The 26,330-nt window shown below is 50.6% G+C and overlaps 1 protein-coding gene across 1 annotated transcript in view; it reads left to right on the plus strand.

Annotated features, from left to right (window-relative positions):
* LOC113568547 (ephrin-A2-like) overlaps positions 1-26,330 on the plus strand; it is an 86,482-nt gene that overhangs the window by 55,935 nt on the left and 4,217 nt on the right. The window contains exon 2 of the mRNA XM_035523118.1: positions 20,802-21,094. Coding sequence (XP_035379011.1) covers positions 20,802-21,094 — 293 coding nt within the window. The remainder of the gene's footprint in view (positions 1-20,801; positions 21,095-26,330) is intronic.

Raw genomic sequence — 26,330 nt, forward strand, 5'->3', positions numbered from 1 at the left:
GCCGCTCCAATCAGGCTGTCCCTCGGCGTTCCCGTTGAGCGAAGTGTTCTATCACCTGCTTGCCTCGCAGGGTCAGTGTTCAAGTTCAAGTTCAAGTTTGGTTTATTTGTCACATACATAGTCATACACAGTACAACACGCAGTGAAATGGTGGAGAGTGCTCTGTCCAAACTGAGGAAGAGAACCAGGGGTGCATAGAGAAAAAAATATATATACAGATAAATATATATTCTATGTATGTACAAAAATATATTAACAATGTATGTACAATATATGTATATTATGATTATATACACAATGTACAATGTATATGGTTGAGTATACTTAGTGTAAAATACAGCCCGGCGTTCCCCTCTGTCCCGACTGCTACCCGCGCCTGGGCCAGATGCAGGGAGCGAGTGTTTGAGGGAGGGAGAACAGAGCAGGGTGCTGCCTGAGCAGTGAGAACTGGCTGGGTCGTGCTTGCGCGCTCACTCCGGCTTCGTGCACCTCGCCGACAGACGCGCGGGATGAAATCCGGAAAGCTCTCGCAAAGTGACGACGATGTGGAATACTCCCCTGTCCCTCCGCTGCGAGTGGAAGGCCGGGCGGGGGGGGGTGGACGAGTTTAATTTCATGACAGTCTTGAATTGCAAATGTCGAAGGAATGGTTGGCAGCGTTCCAGAAGAATCACAGAGGCAGGCAGGAATGGTGAAAGCCTGACAGGCTTGGCTGCCACATTAGGCAAATGAGAGGTGAAGGCAGAGCCAATCAAATGATAGAAGTAAAAATCAAATGATTGGCTAGTGCCCCTAGTGGCATTGCCCTAACAGCTCCAGCCAATGGGGTGAGGAGACTCTTCGCAACACAACACAGTCACAAAACAGCGGGCAAAAAAATATATTCCTGGATCAATATGAGCTATTTCAAATTAAGGCCTTTAATGAACTAATCTGTTTACGTGGGAGGAGGATCTAGTGGTTGGGCTGAAGCCATTTAGTGGGACTAATGCATCACTGATAACTATTAAACTCCATCCCATTTTTGTGATATTTAAGAGTCTTAGGCATATCGATCTTCCTGTGAGCGCATCTAAGTTGGAGGCATTTCTGGAGGCGTAATGGTTTAATTCCGCTGTTAGGTAAAGGTAAAGTGGCTCCACACGTGGACCCGTGCTGTGAAAGCAGCACGGCTGAACTCCGTGCTGCTTGCGACGGCTGGACTCCGAATGCCGGCTCTGTGCCTGCAAGGTAATCGAAGGGCTAAAACTGCCCACCGTCTGCCCACTGTGGAAGTGCATCTCCTGAGCGAAACCCAGCACTCCGGCCGGCCGCATCGATCGGCACTAATTCTGCATGAGGTATTATTAGGCGGAAACGCCGCAGACGCGCGGGCCGCTAGCGCCTCACAGGAGCTCGCGCGGCCCGCCGCTCCCCGCCTCGCGCGCGCACGCTGTGGCCAGTGACGCATCCTCCGGCCGGTGCTGCCGCTCGGCTGAGTGCGTTGACCCCGGATGCCCGAAACCCCAGCACGTTCCCAGCCCTCCTCGCCGGCTCTGTACTGAGCTATGCCAAACGCTTGGTGCTGTCAGGCTGAATTGGCCGTACTGAGCGGATCACCTCAAGGCGAGCTAAAGCAGCTCGTGCTATTAAAACGGACAGCTTGCCAGAATAGCACCGGCATCTGCGCGCTGACAACCTCGATGGGGGTGCTATCACATTCCAAATAAAAGCTTCGTTTGCCCGAGTTTACATCGGACCCCGCCATTTTTGACTTGAAAGAGACCATTGTTAGTACCCGATAGTAATGTCCTACTCACACGAATAAAAATGCTATTTTGTGGTCATGCTTTAGCTGTTTTCAACTTTTGTGCATTTTCAGAGTCGGATAAAAGAAATTGCCATATATACAATTTGAAATCTCTCTTTGATGTATTCCAGTAATGCCGTACATTACAGTGGTAGCCCGGGATGAGCTCAGCTCGAGCGCCAGCACCCCAGCAGGAGCCGCTGATCCCACGGAGGCCACGCAGAGAAGCGCGTTGCTTCCTCGCCATTTCTGATGTGCCACATCGTTAAAACGTCTTCAATTGCACCACCCATAAACACACACGAGCTGGAAAACATTAGAGGATTCGGAAGAATTCCAAGCGGCATCCGTAGCGAGGCTGGAGTCAGCGAACTGTTTGTTTGTCTGAGAGGCCGAGGTCCTTCCCTTCTGTTTGATTTCACCCCGAAAGTTTCTGTTTGCCCTTTTGAGGTTTTGGGCCGCGCACTCTGTTTTGGTGCCGGATAGGATTAGGTTCTGCCTCTTTGTATTTTTTTGGGCACCGTTCATTGCAAAGCCTTGCAGTTTTTGGCATAGCTGTGCATTACAATATTCATGATGCCTTTTGGCTCTGGGCTAACAGAACCAGCGGGTGGAACGCAACACTATAACTCCCCAACTGCCTACGCGGGATGAGACTGTTTCACTGCCAGATCGAATTAATGAAGGTGTTGTGCTGGATGCTGTTTGGGTGGGAGCTCAGAAACAACAGCGCATATATGCATTCGAACGTCCGTTCAGCCCTGTTCCTGGTGCACCGTCTCCTTCATCGTCTGCTTTACCATGGAACATTTCATGCACATTTAGGGATGCTAAATGTGTCCAGAATTCCAGGCCGTCTTTCAGCGTCGGTCCTGGTCCAATGGCAGCTCCAGATATGCGAGAAGCATTATTCAGCATGCTGTACTTGCGTTGCTAGCATGGTCTCATAACAACAAGTAAACAACTCTAGATCATCACCAGATGTTCAAAGTATTCCTCAGTGCTTACTGGAAAAACTGAATTTTTAGAGAGAAGCAGACGCCAAATCCACTAATGTCCTGAAGCTCTAAATGGAATGTCCCATTTACGTTCTCCAATTATACATTCTCAGGGTACCATTTTGTCGCACTGTTCTATATTATACGTGAAATACGTTGTGTGTTGTACATTTGTTGTGTGAAGATGCATGACATTGAACATATTGATCTTTATATGTGAGACTTGATGCAGTAACCTGCTCTGCAGGCTCGGGTGGAGTTACGTGTAGCGACTCTCTAAGCATCCCAGTTAGACAAGAGTAAGAGTCCCTCACCTCCACCCTTTCAGACGGCCACCCCTCGCCTCCACCCTTTCAGACGGCCACCCCTCGCCTCCACCCTACCAGACGGCCACCCCTCGCCACCACCCTTCCAGACGGCCACCCCTCACCTCCACCCTACCAGACGGCCACCCCTCGCCCCCACCCTTTCAGACGGCCACCCCTCGCCCCCACCCTTCCAGACGGCCACCCCTCGCCCCCACCCTACCAGACGGCCACCCCTCGCCCCCACCCTTCCAGACGGTCACCCCTCGCCCCCACCCTACCAGACGGCTACCCCTCGCCCCCACCCTTCCAGACGGCCACCCCTCGCCCCCACCCTTCCAGACGGCCACCCCTCGCCCCCACCCTACCAGGCCTCCATCTCCCTCCCCCACCACATCACTTACTAGCTCGTTAGATTATCCACCGAGGCCAATCAATACACCCATTAACCACATTCAACCCCTGCAACGAATCAAGCTTGCCCAGTTGGCAGCGTTTCTCTCTCTCTCTCTCTCTCTCTCTCTCTCTCTCTAGTGACTTGTATCATGTCTTTGTTTGAAATCTTCAGAGAAATACCCTGCTCCTGTGTAAATCGGGAGTGACGCTTGTTTACGGGCCACTCATGCTGGAGGTGTTTGTGTCCTCCTCAGGCCTGCCTCCCTTTCACCTCCATGATTGGCCGTTTTAGTTCCTTGTTTAAAAAAAAAAAAGAGAAGAAGAAGAAGAACAATGCTCGCAAACCTAATTAACACACTTCAAAAGAAATGATAAAAAATTAACAAGTGAGCAACAGTTTGGGAAAATTAAATAATTTAGTTACCCATAATTCCCTAGAATTCTGTTAGGAGCCACACAGCAAAAATCACTGTGGAAAATCACTATTTTTAATAATTATTATTATTATTTGGCCCTTATGCATATTGTATTTTCACACATCACCATTTTTCACTGGAACATGGTAATGTTTTGCATGTTGTTCATCAGATGTGAGAGTTGATCTTTGTGAATGTGTGAAGCGTGTAGCATTACCAATACATCTCCTGTGGGACTAGTTTGGGGGGGGTTCGGGGTGAGCTTCTCATCTGCACGTCGCAGTGTGTGGACAAGCTCCTGGCCAGGAGTTTCAGGGAGTCTGACGGGTATCATCGTTGTGACAGATAAGTCTCTCTTTCTCTCTCTTTTTTTGACAGTGAGCTGAGTGCAGTAGACCGGTGCCAGCTGGCAGAACCGTAGCATGTTGGGTACTTAATGACCAACGTGAGGCAATTTCTTTCTTCCGATGGTGGCGTGTCAACCCGTGCTGCTCTCTGTGGAGCTGGGGTCACACAGGAGGCTGAGGGCCAGCTCTGGGGCTCACAGGCAGAAGTGAGATTGGGGTGGGTTTGCTTTCGTTTCTCAGCCTCTTTGTCCTTCGGTGACATAAAAGGGCAGAGGTGTCACATTCCAAATGTGGCCTATGAGCCGAGCTGGTGCTCGAGTTTCTTTTGCCAATATTTTACTTTTTTTTTAAAACAAGCTTAAACTGAAACTCAGTCAAAACATTCACAGTTCGGAAGCAAGCCAGATCGAAAACATATTTAAATATGAATATTAATGTGTTGCTATTAGCATAGTAATTCTTGAGTACAATGGCATAATTCACGATTAAATTGTTTTTCCTTGATATAGGGGGATTTTTTGTTTGTTTGTTCGTTTTGCCTGTAAAAATTGCGCATTAAATAATGCAGTAAAGTGTTTTGCACAGTATGTCACGCCTAGCACAAATGCCATGTGAAAAGGACAAGCTCTTGTGTCCATCTAAGTTACCTTAAGCTGAAGCTATTTCCTGTTCCTGAGACAGATATTTTTCAACAAAATACAGTATATTTTCCATGGAGCCTGAAGCATAAACCAAGTGTGGTGTGCATTACAAGGTTGAGAGTGGGTTTTTGTAGCCGTCTGTAGTGTCAACTGGGGAACTGATAGAAGCCGCTCCATATTGAGAGGAGAGAGAGAGAGAGAGAGAGAGAGAGAGAGAGAGAGAGAGAGAGAGAGAGAAAGCTGGCATAGCCTCTGAAATATTTAACCCAAGCTAATTGGAGAGCACTTCCCATTTCAGGATTCCTCAACCTCTGAAAAAGCAAGACCAGATCAAAGACTCCACGTCTCCCTGCAGGATACTCGAGAGCGCGCGAGAGAGATGGAGGGAGGAGTAAAGTTGGGAAGAAGGACGTATCGGGATGGAGTGAGTGAGATGGAGTGAGGAGGGAGAATGTAAAAGAGGGAGAGCCCGGCAGCTGACGAGCGGAAGAGGAGGGCACGGAGCTTGAAGGGGGGGCGGAGGATGTGAGTCGGAATGCGATCGGGTACCATGCGACGCTGAAGTGCTGTGGCATGGCTCCTGGCACCGGGAGCGCTCGGAGCGGGAGAGAGCTTGGTGAAAAAGAGAACAGCCGCGGTTGCAGATACGGCCGTTCTTAGCGTCCCCCCCACCTCCGTCTCTCCCTCCGCCCCCGCAACTCGGCCCGCTCCTGAAAGACGGCAGCGGAGGGGCCAGGTCCGCTACCACGGCTGCCTCTCCACGCATCACGATCTCCTCGAAAAAAAACCCGGAGGGACGGGGTGGGGGCTTGCTGCAGTGCACGCGGCCAGCATGGTGTGAAGCAGAATGCAGGTGGCTGGCAGCTCGCTGGGGCTCAGAGACCTTTTTCCACGACCCTGAATTTACAAGATGTTCCACATTTCTCTATTTGTCGTAACCCTCCTCCATTCAGCACCTCCTCCACCCATGTCCTCAGCTCCCTTTCCTCCTGCCGCACCTCCCTGTGATTGACAGCCAGAGCTCATTTCATAATCCGGCCTGCCCGCCTTCCCCTGGCTCTCTGACTTGACTTGAGTCAATTAAAAATCGATACAGTGCTCATCTCTAATCTCCCTTCCATGCTCCTTTGATCCACGTCTCATTAGAAGCAGGCCTGAGTCTACCTTTCTTGCCAGACAGCACACAGGAGTATTAATACCACACACACACACACACACACACACACACACGTATACCACCCCCCGCACCCCACCCCACCCCACACACACACACACACTTTTTTCGCTATTTCCCTACCTCATTGTCAGTTTATAAATCATTGTTCTTCCTGCTTAATCACGCTAACCAAAGGGCTTTTATAGAAGGCATAGCGGTGATGGCTACGATAACTGTAGCTAATCCGGAATCTGTTTTCGGTGCCTCATCAAAGACTCATTAAAAAAAAAAAAAAAAAGCTCATAAAAGCCTTAACTGAAATGTGCTCGTGGAGGCCAGATTTGCCGTACAGAGATTCCTTTTTTCCCCGCTGCACCTGGCATTCGAATCTACCTACGGGTGGAGCGATCACCGGGTCAGCTGTCTGTAGCTGGAGCTGTTAGACCGGTGACTCCCCCCGTTAGGATGGTGCCTCATGACCTCTCTCACCACCCTCCAATAAAACCACCGTTGGGTTCAAGGGCCGGCGACAGCAGGTGTGTGTCGGACACGCGTCAGAGCCCGTGGCCCGTCTGCGCTCACGCCGGGGTGCAGGGACGCGGTGGAGGTTCGGGGACAGGTCCGAGCGCGTCCGCCCCCCACCCTACGCACATGCCGTCGAGCTGAATGAAGGAGGTGCATCAGTTGCACGGCGTTTTTTTTTTTTTTTTTTTCTCCTTTTGTCACCTTCCCTTTGCTTTCCTGCCTCTGTTTCATTGGCCCGAAATTGGGCTAGCACTGAGCGGCTGCCTTCCTCCCCCGAGGAAGAGCCTATTTCCAGATCTTTTTCGAGGGGTCGAGGTTCACATGGGGGGGGCAGCCTTGTTTCCGGAATGAGCGCGCTCCCCTGCGCGGTTGGAGAGTGCCGTGTCGGCAGCACGTGACCGGGCTCCTCTCAGACGCCATGTGGCCCCCCACCTCGCACTGGGCACAGCAGAGCAGCCTTTCGTTCCAACGCGCCATCTCAAGCCCGACAGATCTCACCGGCTGTATTTGACCACTGACTGACTATTCTGCACATATTTGAGAAATAAACATTTAGGATAACAACTGGTTAATGTACTGTATCTGCTCAAACCTGCCTGACTTTAGACCAGTCCGTCAGTAGGAACCCACGTTGTGCATGTCGGAGGCTGCCGTCTCTAGTGCTAAGTTATGCACATGTGGGAGTGTGATAATCAAGTCTTCATTATGTAAATTTTGCGCGAACTAGTTATTCAATGTCACTTTTTTTCACCCCCAACACACGTTTTCCGGGGAGTCTTTTTCCTGTTGCGCTGGTATTCTTCGCGCTGCATAGTCCAGGCCTATTCTACAGGGCAGACCGAGGCGGGATCTTGGAAGCAGCGCGGTGGCCAGCCAGCCCTCACCACGTGCCCGTAGCTCGCCGAGCCGCGCTCAATTAGCCAGCCGGTTGGATCGAACCCCGCAGGGAGAGCTCGTCCGCGCCTGAGCAGCGCGCTGGGAAGGAATGTTAGCGGGATCCGGACACACAGTGTCCGTTTCCCCTCCCTGGGACTTCCTCAGATCTGGCCCACAGCTCTGGCTTTCCCCACGACGTGGTTTATTTGTCTCCGCCGGCCCTCCGGCTGCTTGCACGCCGTGTCAAAGCAGAGAAGCGCACGCCGCCATGTGATGTCTGACAAACCTCACGGCTGGATAATTTATCCGGCACTGCTGAGCACTGCGCTCCCTGGTGAAAGCCCAAGGCCACAGGCTCTTAACGGTTGGTAATATGTAACGTCATAAGTATAGAATCTGTCGAAGGTTAAATATCCACCTTGGCACTTATTGACAAATCTCACAGAAAGGTCCACATCATTTGGACACATGAGGTGATTACACCCATGTGCACTTCATCCAGGACCGCTTCCCCAGTTCTGTTAGCCGGGTCTGCCCCGTACAAGCCCTGTCGTGACTGATTGAGTTGTCCGTGACAAGCAAATCACAGTGCCATGGCCGAAGCCCATATAATAATCAACTGTGTAATAGTCATCGGCTTGTTACACGAGGAAGAAACATTTCATTAGGTCCATTCATTACAGCTGTGTGTGAGCGTGTGTGTGTGTGCGTGGGTGGGTGGATGTGGGTGTGTGTGTTTTAATGTTAGAATATGCATGCACATCAGAATGTACGAATGTTTTCAGAAACATTTCCATTACATCTATCTTATGTGCAATTCTGAATTTGAATCAAAAATCTTTTCGCTGCTGTTGAAAAAAAAAAAAAAAGGAAAATGGTCCAACAGTCATCAACAAGACAAAAAGGCCGAATAAAAAATGTGCTTTTCCTTATCAATGCAAAAATTGTAACTTTTGATCATATGAAGTCCCATTCCTGCTTCTGTGGCCCAAACCTGCGTCAGCCTGCACCGGGTTCCTGCTCGTCCTCGTCGCTGTTTGAAAGCGCACCATTAGCGGCGAGCTGTGTTCTGTGGCCAAGAGCAGCTTGCGCTGAGCTCAGAATGACGTCTCCTCCGAGATGAGAAGGTGGACAGATGGAGGGCTTGGATGCCGCTGCCTCAATTAGCGCCCGATTCAGGCCCGCTGCTGCAAGCGGCGACGGCCAGCCCGGCCCAAACTTTTATGGTTTCGGGGCGGCAGCCAAGCGAGGCGAGGCCTGGACGGAGACGAAACCAATCTGGTGGCGGAGGCTGAAGACCATAGAACGGCGGCACAGCCGTTTGGTGCTGCCGCGTGATCTGAGGCTGGGGCGCGAAGGCTCTAACGATGGTCCCCAGGTGGAGCTGGGCGGCGGTGCCGTGCTTGACCGTGAAAGCGAGGTGCGGGGTGGCTCTGGGGAGCGTGTGCATGGACGGGCCCTTCGAGGGCACGTTACAAAGTGACGTGAACATTTTATCCCTCGTCATTAATTTGTAGCCGCCAGTGACCGGAGGGAGATGAGCACGGGGGAGTTTTCAGCGCTGCCTAATAAATGGGCAGGCGGGGAACGAAGCACCGCGGCCGACCCCGGGGGGATGGCTTTTCCCTGCCCTTGCCTCTCCTTGATTAACCGAGCGAGGGTGAAATGTAGAGCCCAACACCCAGCGCTACCAGCTCAGGGGCCGCCTGGATCGATGGGCCAATCGCAGCTGTCGCGCAGCAGCTCAGCACTGCAGACTGCGCGGGCCAGAGGTCATGACCCCCATCGATCCGTCAGCCATGCAAACGTCTGGCCCCGAGATGGATTCGGCCCGTCTCACGTGGCTCACTGTTGAACGGGGGGAATCGCGGGGTGGGATTGGTCTTTAGCAGCCGGCCGCCCCAGCTGTAGATCCAGGCCTCTGCCGTGGGCTTGCAATATCTCACCCTGCAATATCTCAGCCAATGAAGCGCACTTTCATTCGACCCAGTTTGTGCCCAGGATTTCAGCAGAACACTGATACACAGATAAGCATCTCTGAAAGAATCATTCCCCAGGTCTATTCTTGATGGACACATGATCACCAAGGGTCAAGTGTTACAGTTTAAAGCAAGACATGGCATGGTTTCCCTTTAGAGGGAGTCTGTTTTAGTTTTATGAGACACCAAGACATGAATGCTTATTGCCACAGGCACATTAGGACCCATTAAAAGTGCAGGCGGAATACTGGAGCAGTACGCGCAGACCCACCCAGACAAGTTCAGCACGAGGTCAGCGGGGGTCGACCGTAATCAGAGACTGCTTGACTTGTCGCTTGGGTGTCGCGTAACGTGCTATTGAAGCAAGTTGGTACGCTGGATCGGGGGGCAACCGGGTCCTCCACGTCTGTCCAACTTCAATTTACTTTTTCTGTGACATCAATGCTAATATCACTAATGACTTTTGGAATTCTTTCAGATTCCACAGTCCTTTTAATCTTGTGCCCATTCACTGGAAAAGTGTTCTGCGTTTTATTGAAAAGTGAAAAGTGTTCCGTGTTTTATAAATTTTTCACCCGCTCAGATGTACAGTAAATTACAGCCTAATACCAAAGCACAAATGAGATTCAAACCTCAACCAGAGCTCCCTACTGAAATAAAGCTTAAATAAACATGAGATAAAGTAATACATCAGAGGACAACGCACTCAGACGGTGAAAGACAAGACGATTTCAGCGATCACACGCAAAGTGTTGTTTTAATGTAAATGTACTATAGACGTGCTGGATTAAGACGGGTCGCAGAGAGTGTGATGATGGCAGGTGAATGAGTGCCTTCCTCCTCCTCCAGGTCAGACCATGACGACCCGGTTTGGCGTCAGCATCACGGTCTGAGCACGCGGTTTCCCGCCAAGGCCGGGAACACCAGTACAGAAGAGGGCCTTTTATCCAGTGTCTGGGGCGTCTCCAGCCCTGGCTGTGGAGTGTAGGAGAGCATTGTAGGAGAGGAATCGTCGAGTGCAGGCTTCTCGCGAGGCCTACACGCGTCCACCCACTGCCTAAGCTCTGTCAGGATGGCTTGCGAGGGGCGGCTGGTAGACCCTCGTCGCCGCTGTAGCTAATTGATATAATTTCTTGGCTCTCAACTCCGAGGCCTCTGAGGCAACGGGCACGTGATGCGCAAGGTCATGAAAAATGCATCGGCCCCGTCAGGGACGCGTTCGCCCTTCTCGCTATCGAGGTACAGGCTCAGCGCTCTAATGGAATCGTCTAATACCCTAGAAAAGAGAGCTCATCTACGTTCCTCTCATTTGGCACTGAAACGTAATAAATAAGGTGCTTAGATATGTACTTTCTTTGTACTTTTTCCTGCTCACCTTCATTTCTTAATAAGTGAGCAGCCCTTTTATCTTGGTTTAACGTATTCCATTAAAAAACAAGTAGTGCTCCATAATGTGACCAGAAGTAGTGTTTAAAAAAACAGTAATTCAGTCTCAGGTTGAAAAAAAACCAAAAAAAAACATCACCCGAAAACACTCTCCACCCGCCGACACAATTCTTCTAATACATCAGAAATGTGACCGGGTTCTGAGAGGCAGAAGAACAAGGAAGAGGGGAGATGTGACAACAGATGTGTCTCTTAGCAAAATCTGTCATCCCGTCAGTCTCGGGAGTGGGGCGGCGCAGTGTTGGGGGAGGTTCCGGACAGATACCTGACGAGGACCGTGCTGGGCGGCTCGGGGGGGTTGCCGGTGTCCAGCCGGGCGGGGGAGGGGTGGTTGGGGGATCCTGGGAAAGGGCCGGCAGCGAAGGCTTGTGTTACACGCGCTGCGTATCTGTGTGCCCAGGGGGCCGGCCCGCGCTGCCACTGTCTGCTGCCCCCGCGGCCGTCGCAGACGGGCCGAGCCGCTCCCCACAATAGGCTCGGGTTTCCCACTCCCCCGTTTGCCGATGCAGGCCGCAGATAACTTTGTCTGGAGGCTTGTATCTGCTATCTCGCATCAGGCGGCGCTGCTTGGGAGCTGGACAGTGACTACAGCACCTGGATTGTCCCAGGTCTTGTCATTACAAGGCTCGGGTTGCGGGTGTTGCAGGCCGCCCTCGAGCTGCCACGGCCCTCCACCTGAGTGCGGGGGGCCGCCCTGCCACTCACCTGCCCACCACAGGCGGCTCCAGCACAGCTTGGAGCTTGTGAACTAACATGATGCATGATGAAGTGTGATAAAGGTCCCTCAGGCTATGGCCTTACTGAAGGATTCCTTCACAAATGACCTCATTTTTTTCTTGTTGGGAAGCCTCTGTACACCTCTGAGCTTCTCTCTTTCTGCTTCTCTCTGTACTCTCTCCACCGCTCTCTCTCTACATCACTCTATCCACCTCTCTCTCTACCTCACTCTCTCTCTACCTCTCTCTACCTCACACTCTCTACCTCACTCTACATCACTCTCTCCACCCCTCTCTCTCTCTATCACTCTCTCTACCCCTCGCTACATCACTCTATCCACCTCTCTCTCTACATCACTCTCTCTACCTCACTCTGTACCGCACTCACTGTCTACCTCTCTCTACCTCTTTCTGCATCATTCTCTCTGCATCTCTCTACATCACTCTATCTACCTCTCTCTGTACATCACTCACTCTACCTCTCTCTACATCACTCTATCTACCTCTCTCTATATATCACTCTCTACCTCTCTCTACATCATTCTGTCGACCTCTCTCTCTCTCTCTCTCTCTCTCTCTCTCTCTCTCTCTCTCTCTCTTCTTGCTCACTGTGCCCACATGCCCAGATGGAATGCACTAGTACCTCCATTATAGCTCCCTGTACACTGATCCAAAGCAAAGATGTAAAAGATAAGGTTACATAAGAGAGAAAGTTTGCTTCTCGGGTTCCTTGTGCAGCATGCTGTATCTACTGAGGATCACATTGACTTTTCAAAGTTTTCAAAATTTATTGCAGACTTGAATTTATTTGCAGGCTATATTACTTGAAGATGGCAACCAGTGCGCAGTCATACAGTCATACACCGGGCCCTTATTGATGGTGCCCCTGTAGATAAAGATGGCAGTTTGTCAGAATGTAGTGATTTTGGTGGGTGGGAAGGGAAAAATGTGTAGTATGAATATGGCTAGCTTGGAAAATGATGACTAATGATGCAGAAGCTCCCCCACTTATGTGAAACAGATATTTAATCAATACCTCCTGCGGTGGGAGGAGGAGGTGGCCATATCACTGCATAAATCGGTGTAAAACACACCAGCCACTTTAGACTATGCCTACTAACACACCACTGGCAAATCCATACACTCCTGCGAATCACATTACCCAGCAAGTCTCTGCAGGTACATATAATCTACTGTTGTTGTGTGGTGTGCAAATCGCAAGATACCCGACCCACATTAGCATGTTGTACCATGGCTTCGTGCTCAGGCTTACGCCTCGCTCTCGCAGGGGTTTCGTCTCGCTCCCGGCCTGTGAGTGAGCGCAAGCGTGCGATCAACTTTGCCGAGCACGTTTTGGCGCCGCACAGGAGACTCGTCCACGCTGGAGGGGGTGAAGGAGGAGGGTTAGGGTGGGGTGACCCCAACTCCAGCGCGCGTTGACGAGTGAGGTGCGGTGCCGTTCAAAACGCTCCGCGGAGGCTTTCCAAGCCAGGCTCCCGGAGGCGGCCCGTCCGTCCCCGTCTGCCGAGGGAGTCGGGCTATCCGCGGGCGCTCGCACAGGGAAGACAGCGGCGGACCTAATGGGCCTCGGGCTCGGGGAGGAAGATGGAAGAATACATCAAGGCCCTATAACAGGCCTCGCAGGGCAAGATGGGAGGAGTGGAGTAGTGGAGTCTCGGGCCAGCCATGTCACCCGATCCCTTTCTCCTGACCAGGCCTGCACGCAAACTCTATTAGACTGCACTTTGCTAATGGTGTTAAAAAAGACAAAAGAGGGCACCCAGCGTAGAGCAGCCCCAGGTGATACACTTAGCTCTAGAGTGCACAGCGTCATTATCGTTTTCCGTTTGGTGCACCCGTACACACACACACACACACACACACACAGACTCGTACACAGACTCCTTACACACAAAGCCCGAAACCTGAGATGAGAGAACAGAGGCTTTTTGTCTCATTCTTGAGCTGCTTCGTATGTTTGTTATGAGACGCCGATGCGTTCACCCAGGGAAGAGGGGCTGTATTTGCTTGTGTGTGTGCGTGTGTGTGCGTGTGTGCGCGTGCGTGTGTGTGTGTGTGTGTATGTTTGCACGCGCGTGCGTGTGGCAGTCCGGACGTATGTGCATGTGAATTCATGAGCATGCAGAAGCGCCCCCTCGCTGTGCCCTTGTTTGCTTTTGATAGTGTTTTCCGAGGCTGGTGTTTACTCACCCTGTGATAAGATGAACACTGCATATTCTCATCTCTGTAGCAAGCTCACTGACTACCTCGCTGGCCTGGCAATGATCTCAGAAGCCCTCTAGAGGACATCACATGTAGCATACATAAGAGCATGCATCTCCTATTATTCACCCTCTAATCAACTTAATCTGGTAACTTGTCGTGAAATCCCCGTCTTCGTGAAATGAATGAAGTGAATGATTGGATATGGCCTACGTAAGAAAGGTTAATGTCCCATCGTACCCCCCCCCCCCACACACACACTCCCGATGCAGAGTCATATGCATGCTGATATTTTCAGAGCACTGAGTGTGTTTTGCCAAATTAAATGGAAACAAACTCTCAGCACGCCCACGATTAATCAAAAGTGTCCCCGTCAGTCAAGAGCAAAGCAGAGCTCCCCCAGTCAGAACGAAACGCTTTGCCACGAGTCCAAACAAATACGGCTGATTATAGAGAAGGGACCTAAAATATTTAAATTCCTCAAATTTCTGGGTATGTGGGTTTCTCTCTCTCTCTCTCTCTCTCTCTCTCTCTCTCTAAAACACCAGCTCATGTTGAAAACTGTTAAGTCATTGTTTTGGGAACAGTATTGTCCACGTGGAGCCTGATACATTCTCTCTATATGCCAATGTCACTCATGACATATGGAATTTAGCCACCATGTATAATAATGGTACTTTGTTCTGTGTAATCCTACTCTAAGATAAAGAAGACCGTATTGCTTTGCTTTGATTAGTCCTCTTTAATCCTAATTGCCTGCTTCGCCAACTCCTGCTGCCCATTAGAAACTCCTTTTAGCTAGATTTGTGTTCTGTTTCAGCACCTTCTTTGCTACTGGAGGAGCACATGGCTGACTAATAGCACAGCACTCAATAAAGCTTAGCACCCCGTACCACGCCAGTTGGTTAAAAGAGACCCAGCAGCCTCTGTCAAATCGCTGGAGGTGCGCAGGCCGTTAGCACAGCGGGACCCGCGCCTGTTAAAACACTGGTTGATAGCGCTGCCCATGTTAATAGGCATCAGCTCATCAGGGTTCAGGCAGGGCCGGAGGAGAGGAGGAGAATTCATCACGGTTCTGCCGATAGCCGTCGGTTTGCATCAGCGCCGGCCCGGTGCCGGGCCGGGCCTCCTCCCTTCCCTCTCCGTCAGCCTCGAGCGCGGGGTGCAGGCCCAGGCCCGGCCCGGCCCGAGGAGGCCCGGATTAAAGTTGCCATCAGTGTTTGGCCTGAGGGCTGCCAGATTGGGCTGGGGCGTTTTTCTCTACCTGTGCGCCCCACCCCCCGAGCATGCCGCCACACCCCTGCTCTGAGGTCAGCCACTTGTGCACGTGTGCTAGGAGCGTTCCCAATTAGCCCCGGTCCTCCCCCCAGGCTTCTCCAAACTGTCACAGATGTGCTTGGCTTTTTGTTCTTTTTCCCCATTGGCCCCGACGCTGTGCGGTCCGCCACCACCGAGGCTGTTGTGGGGGATTTCGGGGGAGATAAATGGTTTCCCTGCTCACAGAGAGCCTAATTATTGCTTCCTTGTTCCATGGGGGCTGTGAGAAGCGAGACAGAACTGCGGCCTGCCTTCCTCCTCGACAGACACCCGCAGGTACGCGTACGGACGTGCCTTAACCCAGCTGCTCGCTACTGAAAGCTCCACTCCACTAACTGTTAACACTGCTGTCTAGGCGGGATCCAAACACGCACTTGCAGGGTAATTGCAGAGTTGAAGGAGATTCTGTGGGGGGGGGGGGGGGGGTTCATAACTACTCTGATTATGCTTTGCAATAAAACTTAACTGCAAATTCACTCCTGCTAGTAGTTTCTCAAAATTATCCCAGAATTTCTTTGGCAAGATTTCTGGTGGATTTAAGAGCAAGCAATCACAACAGTATGCATAATTATCGACTATAATCTCTGTCCATTTGCTATAATATATACGCAGTGTGCAAGCCAGGTTTCAGGCTTCCTGATCAGCTCTGCTGTAATGAGAAACAGTTCTCATCTTTGTCAAAAAATGGGTTCGTTTGCATCTTGATTAGTGTGTAATTTTTTCCTTTTTAGAATTTCCTTTTGTTTGCTTGTTTATGTTGTTTGTGTTTTGTTTATATTGTCCTTTTTTGCAGCCGGACCAAGTGAGTGGAAGGTCTGAGAGAACCTTTGTGAGTGCAGGTACACTGATTTACCCCGTCCCCTCCTGCTCTCTGACCCCTGGTCTGGGGTCGCCAGAAACCGCCGCTCGGTTCGTGACTCGCGTGAGCCACCAGTATTATTAACCACAGATTTGCTGAACCCTCACCAGCCACCCAGTTAGAGTCAATATCAGGACAGGCACCGATGCGGGGTGGAGGAGAGGTGGTGCAGCTGTGGGGGTGGAAGAGTGACCCAGCGCTTTCATCTTGGCCCTGCACCTATCACGGAGATGACTCCACACCTCCAACTCCGCTCCTCTCGCTCCGCCTCCCGTCGCTGTTTGTTTTGTTTCTCCGAGTGTTTTTCTCGCTCCTCGCCGGCACTGCCGGGGCATTAGCGGGCGGGTTAAGTTTGCGCAAAAGCAGCGATAGGAAAATTGCTTGAGTGGAGTTGGAATAACAGGCGAGATTGCGTGGAGATTCCTGTAGAGTGGGGCGGGGCTGTTGAAGGGGGTGGCGCAGCGTCTGCCTGACGTGAAGAACAATAAACATGTTCCACATGGCGAGAGATGAGCTGCAGCCGAAGTCCAAGCTGCTGCCCATGGAAATGGCTTCCAGACCTGCTCCTGCTAGCACAAAGGGCCATTCTAACACACACACACACACACACACACACACACACACACACACAGCACTTCTCTACCTCCCTCTAGTCAGTCTATTATAAACACTGGCACTGTGCTGTCACATGTGTTGCCGGACCTCTGCCACTAAACCAACTGGCACACAAACCTCTCTCTCTCTCTCTCTCTCTCTCTCTCTCACCATCAAACTGTCAAAAAAGATAAAATCCAAACATGCATGGCAGTGCTCTGAGGATCCCAGAATCTCTGCTGTTTGCTTTAGATGAGATTTAAACATGTTGCTATGAGGTCTGAAGCAAAATGAGCTCTGACACGTGTGAAAAGGTTGTGTCAGGTTATTAGCTGGCTGCACTCATGTTAAACAAACTTGGCTGGGTCATTGGTTAATTGCAGAATAAATTCATCCATTTGCTTTGGCTGTACGTCAACAAAAGGTGAAAAACATACAAGAGCCACAGCCGAGCCAAACCTCGGCTTCCAAAACGTCCTGCAAAGTCCATGCGATGTAAATGGATCTGTGTTTCTGTTTGAACTGGCGGCGCTGGGCAAATTTCTGTTCTGTAGTCTTTGCGTTTTGTCAGGATCCAGGCCGCGAGGAATGATGAATGGTGCAGCTCTCACCAGGGAGGATATGAATGTTTGCCTTATGGCCTGGTTATACCTCAATACCTTTCTTTCTCTCTCTCTCTCTCTCTCTCTCTCTCTCTCGCTCTCTCTCTCTCTCTCTCTCTCTGTGTGCATATGTGTGTAATTTGTTGCTTTTTGTATGTAAAGTGAATAGTATTGCACAAACAGCTGGCGAGAATGCCAGCGAGGGCCGCGCGGGCGGTACGGAAGGGAACTCTTCTCATTCAACTTTTCTGAGAATCACTCCAGCTGCAGAAGATGGTCGCATGCTGTTTGCAAGACCGTTCCAGCACGTTATTCGGGGCACTCTGAATCTGAGCCCTAGGTGCATGATCAGAGACCAGCAGCGTGCAAATTCTCCCATGTCATTTGACCAAGACGCCGAGCTCTCGGGGCCGGCGTTACGGCTCCTAATGGCTTTAATGACTCCTTGGCTTGTTGATTGAAAACGTAAAATGGCGTGATAAATTATTGGGGCGGGGGCTCTCTTATCAGATCTGCTTGTTTGGTTTTGACCTCTTGCGGTGCAGACGCTTCCTGCTTTGGCCCTTGAAAGCAGGCCCAGTTACAGGCAAACATTTACCAAAGGAAGTCATAAAGACCAGGGGCGGAGCTAACGGCAGCATCTGCCTCGCTGGACACAGCGGGAAATCGGGGCACTTTGAACCTGCGGGAGAGCGGCAGCGGTTGAAAAGTTCATGGCAAGATCCCCCCCCCCCCCCCCCCCCAAACAACCCTCAAACCCGCTTCTTCTAAACATGACGAACGCAAACGGTTTTGTCTGATTAATTGAAGTCTTGCGGGGGTTTCGGTGGTTGAGCGGAACGCCAGGGGCTTCAAAGTTCGTGCGCTGCCTTTAGTTTGAAAGCCTAATTGATCAATCAGCAGCATGTGTTCCTAGTTGTCTGGCCAGCACACGGCCAAGAGATTGCAGAGGAAGGTGTGTGTGGGCCGTGGGACCAAAGGGCCATTGCGATAACACGTGTTTGGCCCTTGATACTGGAGGGTGCCCGGCATGAGTTATGGGGAACTACTCTTCTCAATCACCATCTTCGATCAGCAGATTTTATCTCCGATTTTCTAGATTGTCTAGCATTGATTGTTATTTAGGAAAGTTGATACCATGATGTTAGACGGGAAGTAAACATCATAGTAGTGGATGTTTGTCTCCTAATGGCTGTGAATGGGGGAAATTGTTTGGGCTGTCTGGTCCTAAATCAGGAGAAGGAGCACAAAGTGAGCAAAGCAATACAGGGGGGCATGGGATGATTGATGAACGTGACTCTCCTGGCTGTATGCATTAACTCCCCCTAAACGCACTGGGCTCTTTTATTGATATTTTCATCTGTCATCTTGTTCCCCTTCCTCTCAGCTCCTCCAATAACAACCAGCCATCGCCCCGCAAGGTCGTTTTTTACACCGAGCCACACATCTCGATCAAAAGGAACGGCTCAGACTTGCAGCGTGTCGGAGCAGTTGGCAGCCGGCACTGCCTTTGATGCCAGCTGAGCAGGAAGCAGGAGGAGGCCCGCCTATTGATTTATTGACACGTAATGCGCATTAGGAATCCAAAGGAGACGTTACATGCTCGCAACGTGCCTTAATGATGCTCGCCAGCCATTAAAGGGCTCCTAACGCATGTTTTTATGACAAGATGATTCAATTCAGACCACAGAGTTGCATCGGCAAGGTCTTACGGCACACCCAAATTTTTCATTGCTCTGTCTAAAGCCCCCCACCACTTATTGGCAGTGGGATAATCGCACTGCAAGCCAATCACTTTTCCACACAATGGCAAGGTCCAGGCCTAGAGAGTATCAGCCCAGTTCTGAAGCGAGCAAATAAGTGTTCTTTTGTAGACGGAGACCAAAGTAATGGCGAGAAAACTCTGCTGAAATGGGATGAAGTATTCTTTTCTAAAAGTGGATAATCCCAGACATTACAGGCTGGCTCTTTTTATACTTTATTTTGGCTCTCTCTTACCTGCACCACACTGGGGGCTCGGGAAGAGGCGCCGTCACTGTTAATGCGCGCTGTGGGATTCGAGAGTTTCCGCAACAGAAGGAGACGAGAGTGACATGTTGGAGGGAACAGAATGAAAAAAAAAAATAAAAAAATCCCAGGCAGTGAAAGGGGGGATTGATCTCTGGGCAGACGCGATAAGGGAGAGAGGAGCGTCTCGCGGCGTCATCTGGAGTTTGCCCCTCCATGGCCCTCTGACAGTAATTCCACACCCAGATTAACTGACATCCGATGCCAAGCCTCTCTCTCCAGCCCCACCCCCTGACCCTCCTCCACGCCCTCTCTCCATGCCCCACCCCCTTTCCTCCCTCTTTGGTCCGCCCCCTCCCCCCTGCTGCTCCTGCCCCGCCTGACTCTTTCAGAGAGCCCAGACTGCAGAGCTGTGTGCTGTTCCTATCAACGTAGGCTTAAGCCTGGCGTTTTAAGAGAGTGGTGGCGCTAGCCACACTTTGTTTTGGCACTGTCGTTTCCATCAGACTGGAGCTTTTGCTGTCGGAGAACAAAAGACCAGGCCACACCAGAGCTGCTTTGCGGCTCGGTCGTCTCGTGGTGCTGCTAATGAACCGCGAAGCACATTTCTACCCATTGTTTCCACACCGGTTTCAATTTATGTATATGAAATTCCGCTAAGTGCTTGGGACCATCCTGCGGAATGTCAAGTAGCATTTTCCGCTTAACTTTCCCAGACTAATATGATAAGGCTTATCTAATTTTCATTAGTGCCGTCTATTTAAGGGAAACGTGGGTAGTGATTCCTGACAGGCCTTGCCGCGACTAAGTGTGTCAGTATGGAGCAGGTGTGTCAGCTGTGCTGGTAACAAACCGTTCGAGCTCCCTCTGCGGGGGCTGTCACGTCTCACTCCCATGAGGCTCGGGCGACAGGAGACTTCCACCGAAGAGCGCACGACTCATCACTTTTCCCTGAGCTGCGAAACAGCGTTAAAAATATAATGCATGCAGCCGGCTAACAATAGGGCTGAGGATTTGGAGTAGATGTGCATTCGCACCCGCGGTCGTCCCGGGGCACTGGGAGCAGAGCCGGAGGGCGTGTGCCGACAGGCGCCGTTCCGGGGAAGACGCTACGGCGCTCGGGATTTAGGTGCTGTTTGCGGCTGCCCGGGGCGTCCAATTTGTTTCTAAATGGCCCCGGCCAGCAAACTCATTCCAGACGCGCCGGGCAAGAGGCAAACCCTTGTGAGAGTGCTTAATGAAGCCGCTCACACTCGTTGAACCCCTGTCAATCTCCAGTCGGCCCACGCTGCTTGGTCATTCCGGTCGGTCCCTCCTCGGCGCTGCCGGCCCACGTTATCTTCCTGCTGTCCGCCTCGGAGCAGTAGGAATGACTCTGGCATGAGTGACATGTGCCATTAGCTATTTTCTCCAGCCTGACGCGATGGTTTAGGGTGTGTTACAAGTCCTCTTTGCCGGTCGGTGGCGTTAAATGGGACCGATAGATCCGCGTTTGCCGAAACCCTTCCGGATTTGTACGGCTTGCTGGCTTTAAGAACACTTATGTGTCACAAAGAGAGCTGAGTTTGTAACAGAACTGAGTTTGTTCTCCGTTTCTTTTTTTTTCTAGATTCGTACACGGGGAGTACACGGTGGAGGTGGCCATCAACGACTACCTCGACATCTACTGCCCGCACTACGAGGTGCCACTGGCGCCGGAGCGCATGGAGCGCTACGTGCTCTACATGGTGAGCTACGACAGCTATATCACATGTAACCACCTCCTCAAAGGCTTCAAGAGGTGGGAGTGCAACAGGCCGCTCATCCCCGGTGGGCCGCTGAAGTTCTCCGAGAAGTTCCAGCTCTTCACACCTTTCTCGCTGGGTTTCGAGTTCCGCCCAGGACATGAGTACTACTACATCTGTGAGTGAATTTTGCTCCATCCCCCCTCCCTCCACACACACACAAACACACACACACACACACACACACACACACACACCGCCTCTCACGCTGACTCCGACCAGGTGTCCCCGGTTGCCACAGGGGACTAATCATCCACCTAAATTGATGGCTCTCAGGTTACAGGAACCAGGGTCCAGGGCCCTGAGGGAAGACATACTAAGGCAGATTTCACAATGCCTTCTAATCAATAACATGTGTCTCTGGGATCCATAAATGTATCAGTTATTGTGACAGCTGTCTGGTCCTGCTGTCGCTAAAGATAAACATTAGAAAAATCAAAACTAATATATTGATATTTGTTTTTAGTAACCCATGAGGATGAGTCAAGCTTGAGGGATACCTCATGCTTCTGATATTGTTTTTGATTCTTCTGTGAAGGGTGGTTGAAAGTTTTAATTGAAACTGTCATGCTGACTGCATCAAATGTTCTGCGTAGCTGTAAAAAGTTACTGGAGGCCGCGTTTGCAGTGTAATGACATCAGAAACCCTTGGGTTGCCCTTTTCTGTGTGATTTTTCTGCTGTGGCATGCCTGCTGCTCATTTGCGAAGGGCGATTTGATCCTGGTTTATGAAGCCCACAGGAGTGAGCCTCGATCGCGGCAGGTCTTAAATTAATGTGCTGCTATGGCGGCTCCTGCCTGAGATGCCAGGTAGGCTTTCTTCTGTTCCTCACAGCAGTCTGCTGTCCTCTCCGCTCGTCATATCACCAGCTGCCATGCCACAGCACCCTGCGATTACCCGCAAAGTCCACTCCAGGTGACGAGTCCGGCTGAACCGAGGCGGTGGGTCGTCTCCGCTGGGCTCGGACTTACCCTGACCTTACCATCTTTTTGGTCCTGAGCTCTCCCCTTGATTAAAATGTCAATTTGTCAAATGCTACACGCATTATTAGCCCGTCACTTAGCAGGGCGAGGTCGGCACAAACCCAGTTACGAATGCCACCAAGCAGAACACTCTCCAAATTATGCTGATTGACCAAATCATATTTAGCCAGGGGGGAGGATGGGGGGGGGGCCTGATGGGCGTAACTCTGTCCCCGGCCGCCCAGAGCGGCGGGCATTACCATTTTTGGGTCAGGAGCAGCTAAAAGCCATTAACCTTCGTCCCATTTCAGCAAGGGAAGGGGAGGGATTGGGGCCCTGGCTCCGGACACGGCTCAGGACATCCACCGCGCGTCCTGCCGACAGCCCACACCTGCCGTGCCAAGGTCACAGTGGCTGTGCTCCTCTGCCCGCCTGTAGGAGGCACGCCCCATCTTCACCCACCTCTCGCCTGCCGCGCGGCGGGGGGGATATGCTGGGGTGCATCTGTCCCTGTTTTGCTAATGGCCCGGTGAAAGGTGTCCTTTGGCCTGATAAAAGGGGGCCCCGCTGCGCTGCGGCATGAGGGAAAGGCTCAGGGCAGCACGCCGCATGCATTAATGAGGCAATTTCAGCCCTTTTTTGTTTTCTCTCTATTTTTTCCGCCTCTGTTTTTCTCCGCTCTGTGTGGGTGTGGGTGTGTGGGGGGGTGCATGTGTGTGAAGTTCAGGGGTAAAAGGGGAAGAAAAAAACCCACAGAATAGAGCTTTTCATCTTAAATGAATACAGCTCATTAAGTGGAATGGGACGATCCCTTTCTCTCCCCTCCCAGGCCTGCTCGTCTCATATTGCTAAAGAGGCATTGGACGGTAACTGGGACGAGGACTTTTACTGCCGGGTGCACGTCTCGTTCGGTGGACCTGTGGCTCCGTAGCCCAAATGACACGTTATGTGTCGGGACACTTGATCCTAAAAGCAGGGCGGTACAAATGGCTCGTTTGAGGACTCAAAGCGCATTTGTTTTAATCACTGGTCATGCGGTCATTTGCGAGTGCTCGCCGCCATCTGTTGTCCTTAATGACGGCAAGGCTGGAAATGGCCGTCCAGGAAAATCCCCGAGCTTGGAAATGGAGCGTGCGAGCCCGTGCTGTTGCTGACTGTTCAAAAACTCGCACACTTGCGCGTTTACCCAACACTTAATAGAAAATATATGCGTGTAGCACAGTACGTCTCTAACGCAAGAAACATACAGCAAACATCCAGTGCAACATACAATAAACTAAAACAACGAAACTGCCGTCTAATATAGTAATTTGTTCATACCTGCAGCTCAATTTCCAGTTCATTTGTTCTGTGCTCCATATGTGCGCTGTCAAGCTGTCTGCTGGTTGGAGCTCCTGTCAAAGCAACTGGAGGCCACAGAAGCAGAGCGTATAGGGCGGCACGCAGGCCCAACAGGCCCAGCCTCACCTCACACCTGCAGGGCTGTCCTGCTCACCACATACGGTCCATATTTTACCGCATATTATCTTCGCAGTTATGGAAAGCTATTTTGGCCGGGGGAGAAAGTGCAGGGCATCGCAAAGATGCCCCGCCCCCCACGTGCACACACACACACACACCCTCCCCAAAACAGCGTGGCATCCCAGAACTTATTCCCCTCAGCGGGATGTTGTCAGTCGTGGAAAGAGGTGAGGCGGGAGAGGAGTTAGCGATCGACAAAGAGGGAGGACAGAACAGAGGGTTCAAAGTTTGCATTCAAGCCTGGCCAGTTCTTCCCCACGCTGGGCTTTTTCTCTTTTCTTTTGTGTGGTTTTTTTGGGTTTTTTTGCCCTGCCCTCCTCCCGCCGCTGCGACCCCGGGCCGGCCATTGTGTGGCCTTTGTCCCCGACGGCAGCCTGGGCAGGGAGACACTTATGCTGGCCATTCACTGCGCTGCCCTCAATCCTGCCACCCGGAGGAGTGTTTGGCTACCACCGATATTGTAGCTGTCACAGCCCCTGGGGTTACGGGCCAAAGGGGGCTGCGAGAGAGGAGTGAGGAGTGGCCCATAGGAGCGCGCGCTTGGCCCTCCTCAAACAAAAGAGCGTGTCCATCACCCCAGGACTGACCCGCCACACCCGGCTAGGGCGACTGGCCACTGTGGCAAGACCGTCTCTGCCTTGGTCTCACAAGACCAAGCTCTCAGACAGACACACACTCACACATACACACACACACACACACACACGCATGCGCACACACACATTGCCCTTTCTTACAGGACTATGAATCCTGTTACACTCTCTGTGGCGATCCCTCTCTCCCTGGTGTGTAGCAGAAACACACATGCACTACACTCATACACAGCCATAACATCTGGCTCAGACTGTCCAGTTCCAGTTCATAGGTCTCATACACACACGCGCACACAGACACACACACACACACACACACACACACACACACACACACAGACAGACAGGAGAAAAGGATGGTGCTCAGTTGGCGTTGGCAGCTCAGGGTTATAAGGTCCAGCACCAAGGGACCGTCATGCAGCTGCGGTCAGCCATCACTTTGAGCTGCTCTTTTGAAAGTGGCTTATCACACTGAGATTTCGCCGGACACATTTAGTGCATGGCATGAACTGCAGGTGCCTCATAGTAACTCCATCTGCCTTTCAATCCATCCACCGCTGCACACATTTTACTGTGCCTCCTAAAGTTCTTTTTCAGGCTGTATTCAACAGCGGAATATTCGGCTCGGGTCGCCTGATTGTACTGACCCGCTTTTAATGACCTCGACTTATGTTTCAAGGTCACGCAACCGTGTTAACTTACTGCAAAAGCTTAGGTTTCACAACATCTGTAGTTATCTAAAAACCCATGCAACACACACAACAGTCATTTTAACTATTAAAATGTATGTAGTTAAATGGCTTGAAATCTGACTGCCATATTCAAGTCCCAGTTACCATGTAGGTCAAAGTGAAGGGATTAAAAGCGCGGCACGTTACCCATTGGAAGTGGAAACTGCTGATGGTGCCAGTAGTTGTAGTTTACTCCAAAAAGAAGTTTGCGTTTGTCCTAATTTGCTTTGGTTAAGAATGACGAATTTTCCAAATGACATGTTTCACATTTGGAATAAAACTACATTTTTAAAACTTAAAAGAAAAAAATTATTTCAGTAACTCCCAAATTCACATAAAAACAGTAACTGAATCATTTACATCGTTACTCTTGTATATCTTCAGCACTTGACCCTCTCTCACAGGTTAAGGTCGCACGCTAACACACAGGGCTTTTGTGAGGCTTCTTTCTGTCAGTGCTTGAGTTAGCCAGGCATCCACAAACATACGCCATTGTGCTAAATGGCACATTTTCATTTGCAATCCCAAAATCATAAACCTGCCATTACCAGTGAACTCAAATTGCAGCAACAAGCAGCATTTTTAAATCTAATAATAACAAGCTTTGATTTCTACCCGTTATTTTAGAGCTTACATTTAGACTTACTTTGAGTGTTTTATTCCCAGTACTTTCTGACAGTACAGCTAACCCCTCTGCCAAGTTGATCTCCATTACTTTGAGAACACCTGTTAGAGTGAAATCTGGCTGCACAAGCCTTTTGCTTTGAAACCCTTCAGAATGGCAATAAGGAAGGAATTAATAGAGAATAAGAGCTGTGACATACAGAATAAGAGCTGTGTCATAGAGAATAACTGCTGTGTCATACACAATAGCAGCTGTGTCATAGAGAATAACAGCTGCGTCATATACAATAAGAGCTGTGTCATAGAGAATAACAGCTGTGTCATATACAATAACTGCTGTGTCATAGAGAATAACAGCTGCGTCATATGCAATAACAGCCGTGTCATAGAGAAAACAGCTGCGTCATATACAATAAGAGCTGTGTCATAGAGAATAACAGCTGTGTCATACAGAATAAGAGCTGTGTCATAGAGAATAACTGCTGTGTCATACACAATAGCAGCTGTGTCATAGAGAATAACAGCTGTGTCATATACAATAACTGCTGTGTCATAGAGAATAACAGCTGTGTCATATACAATAACTGCTGTGTCATAGAGAATAACAGCTGCGTCATATACAATAACAGCTGTGTCATAGAGAATAACAGTTGCATCATATACAATAAGAGCTGTGTCATAGAGAATAACAGCTGCGTCATATACAATAACACCCGTGTCATAGAGAAAACAGCTGCGTCATATACAATAACAGCTGTGTCATAGAGAATAACAGCTGCATCATAAACAATAACAGCTGTGTCATAGAGAATAACAGCTGCATCATATACAATAAGCTGTGTCATAAAGAATAAGAACTGTGTCATATAGAATAAAAGCTTTGTCATATAGAATAAGAACTGTGTCATATACAGTAAGAGCT

This window comes from Electrophorus electricus, chromosome 26 (genome assembly GCF_013358815.1).
Source record: "Electrophorus electricus isolate fEleEle1 chromosome 26, fEleEle1.pri, whole genome shotgun sequence".
NCBI classification, from domain to species: domain Eukaryota; kingdom Metazoa; phylum Chordata; class Actinopteri; order Gymnotiformes; family Gymnotidae; genus Electrophorus; species Electrophorus electricus.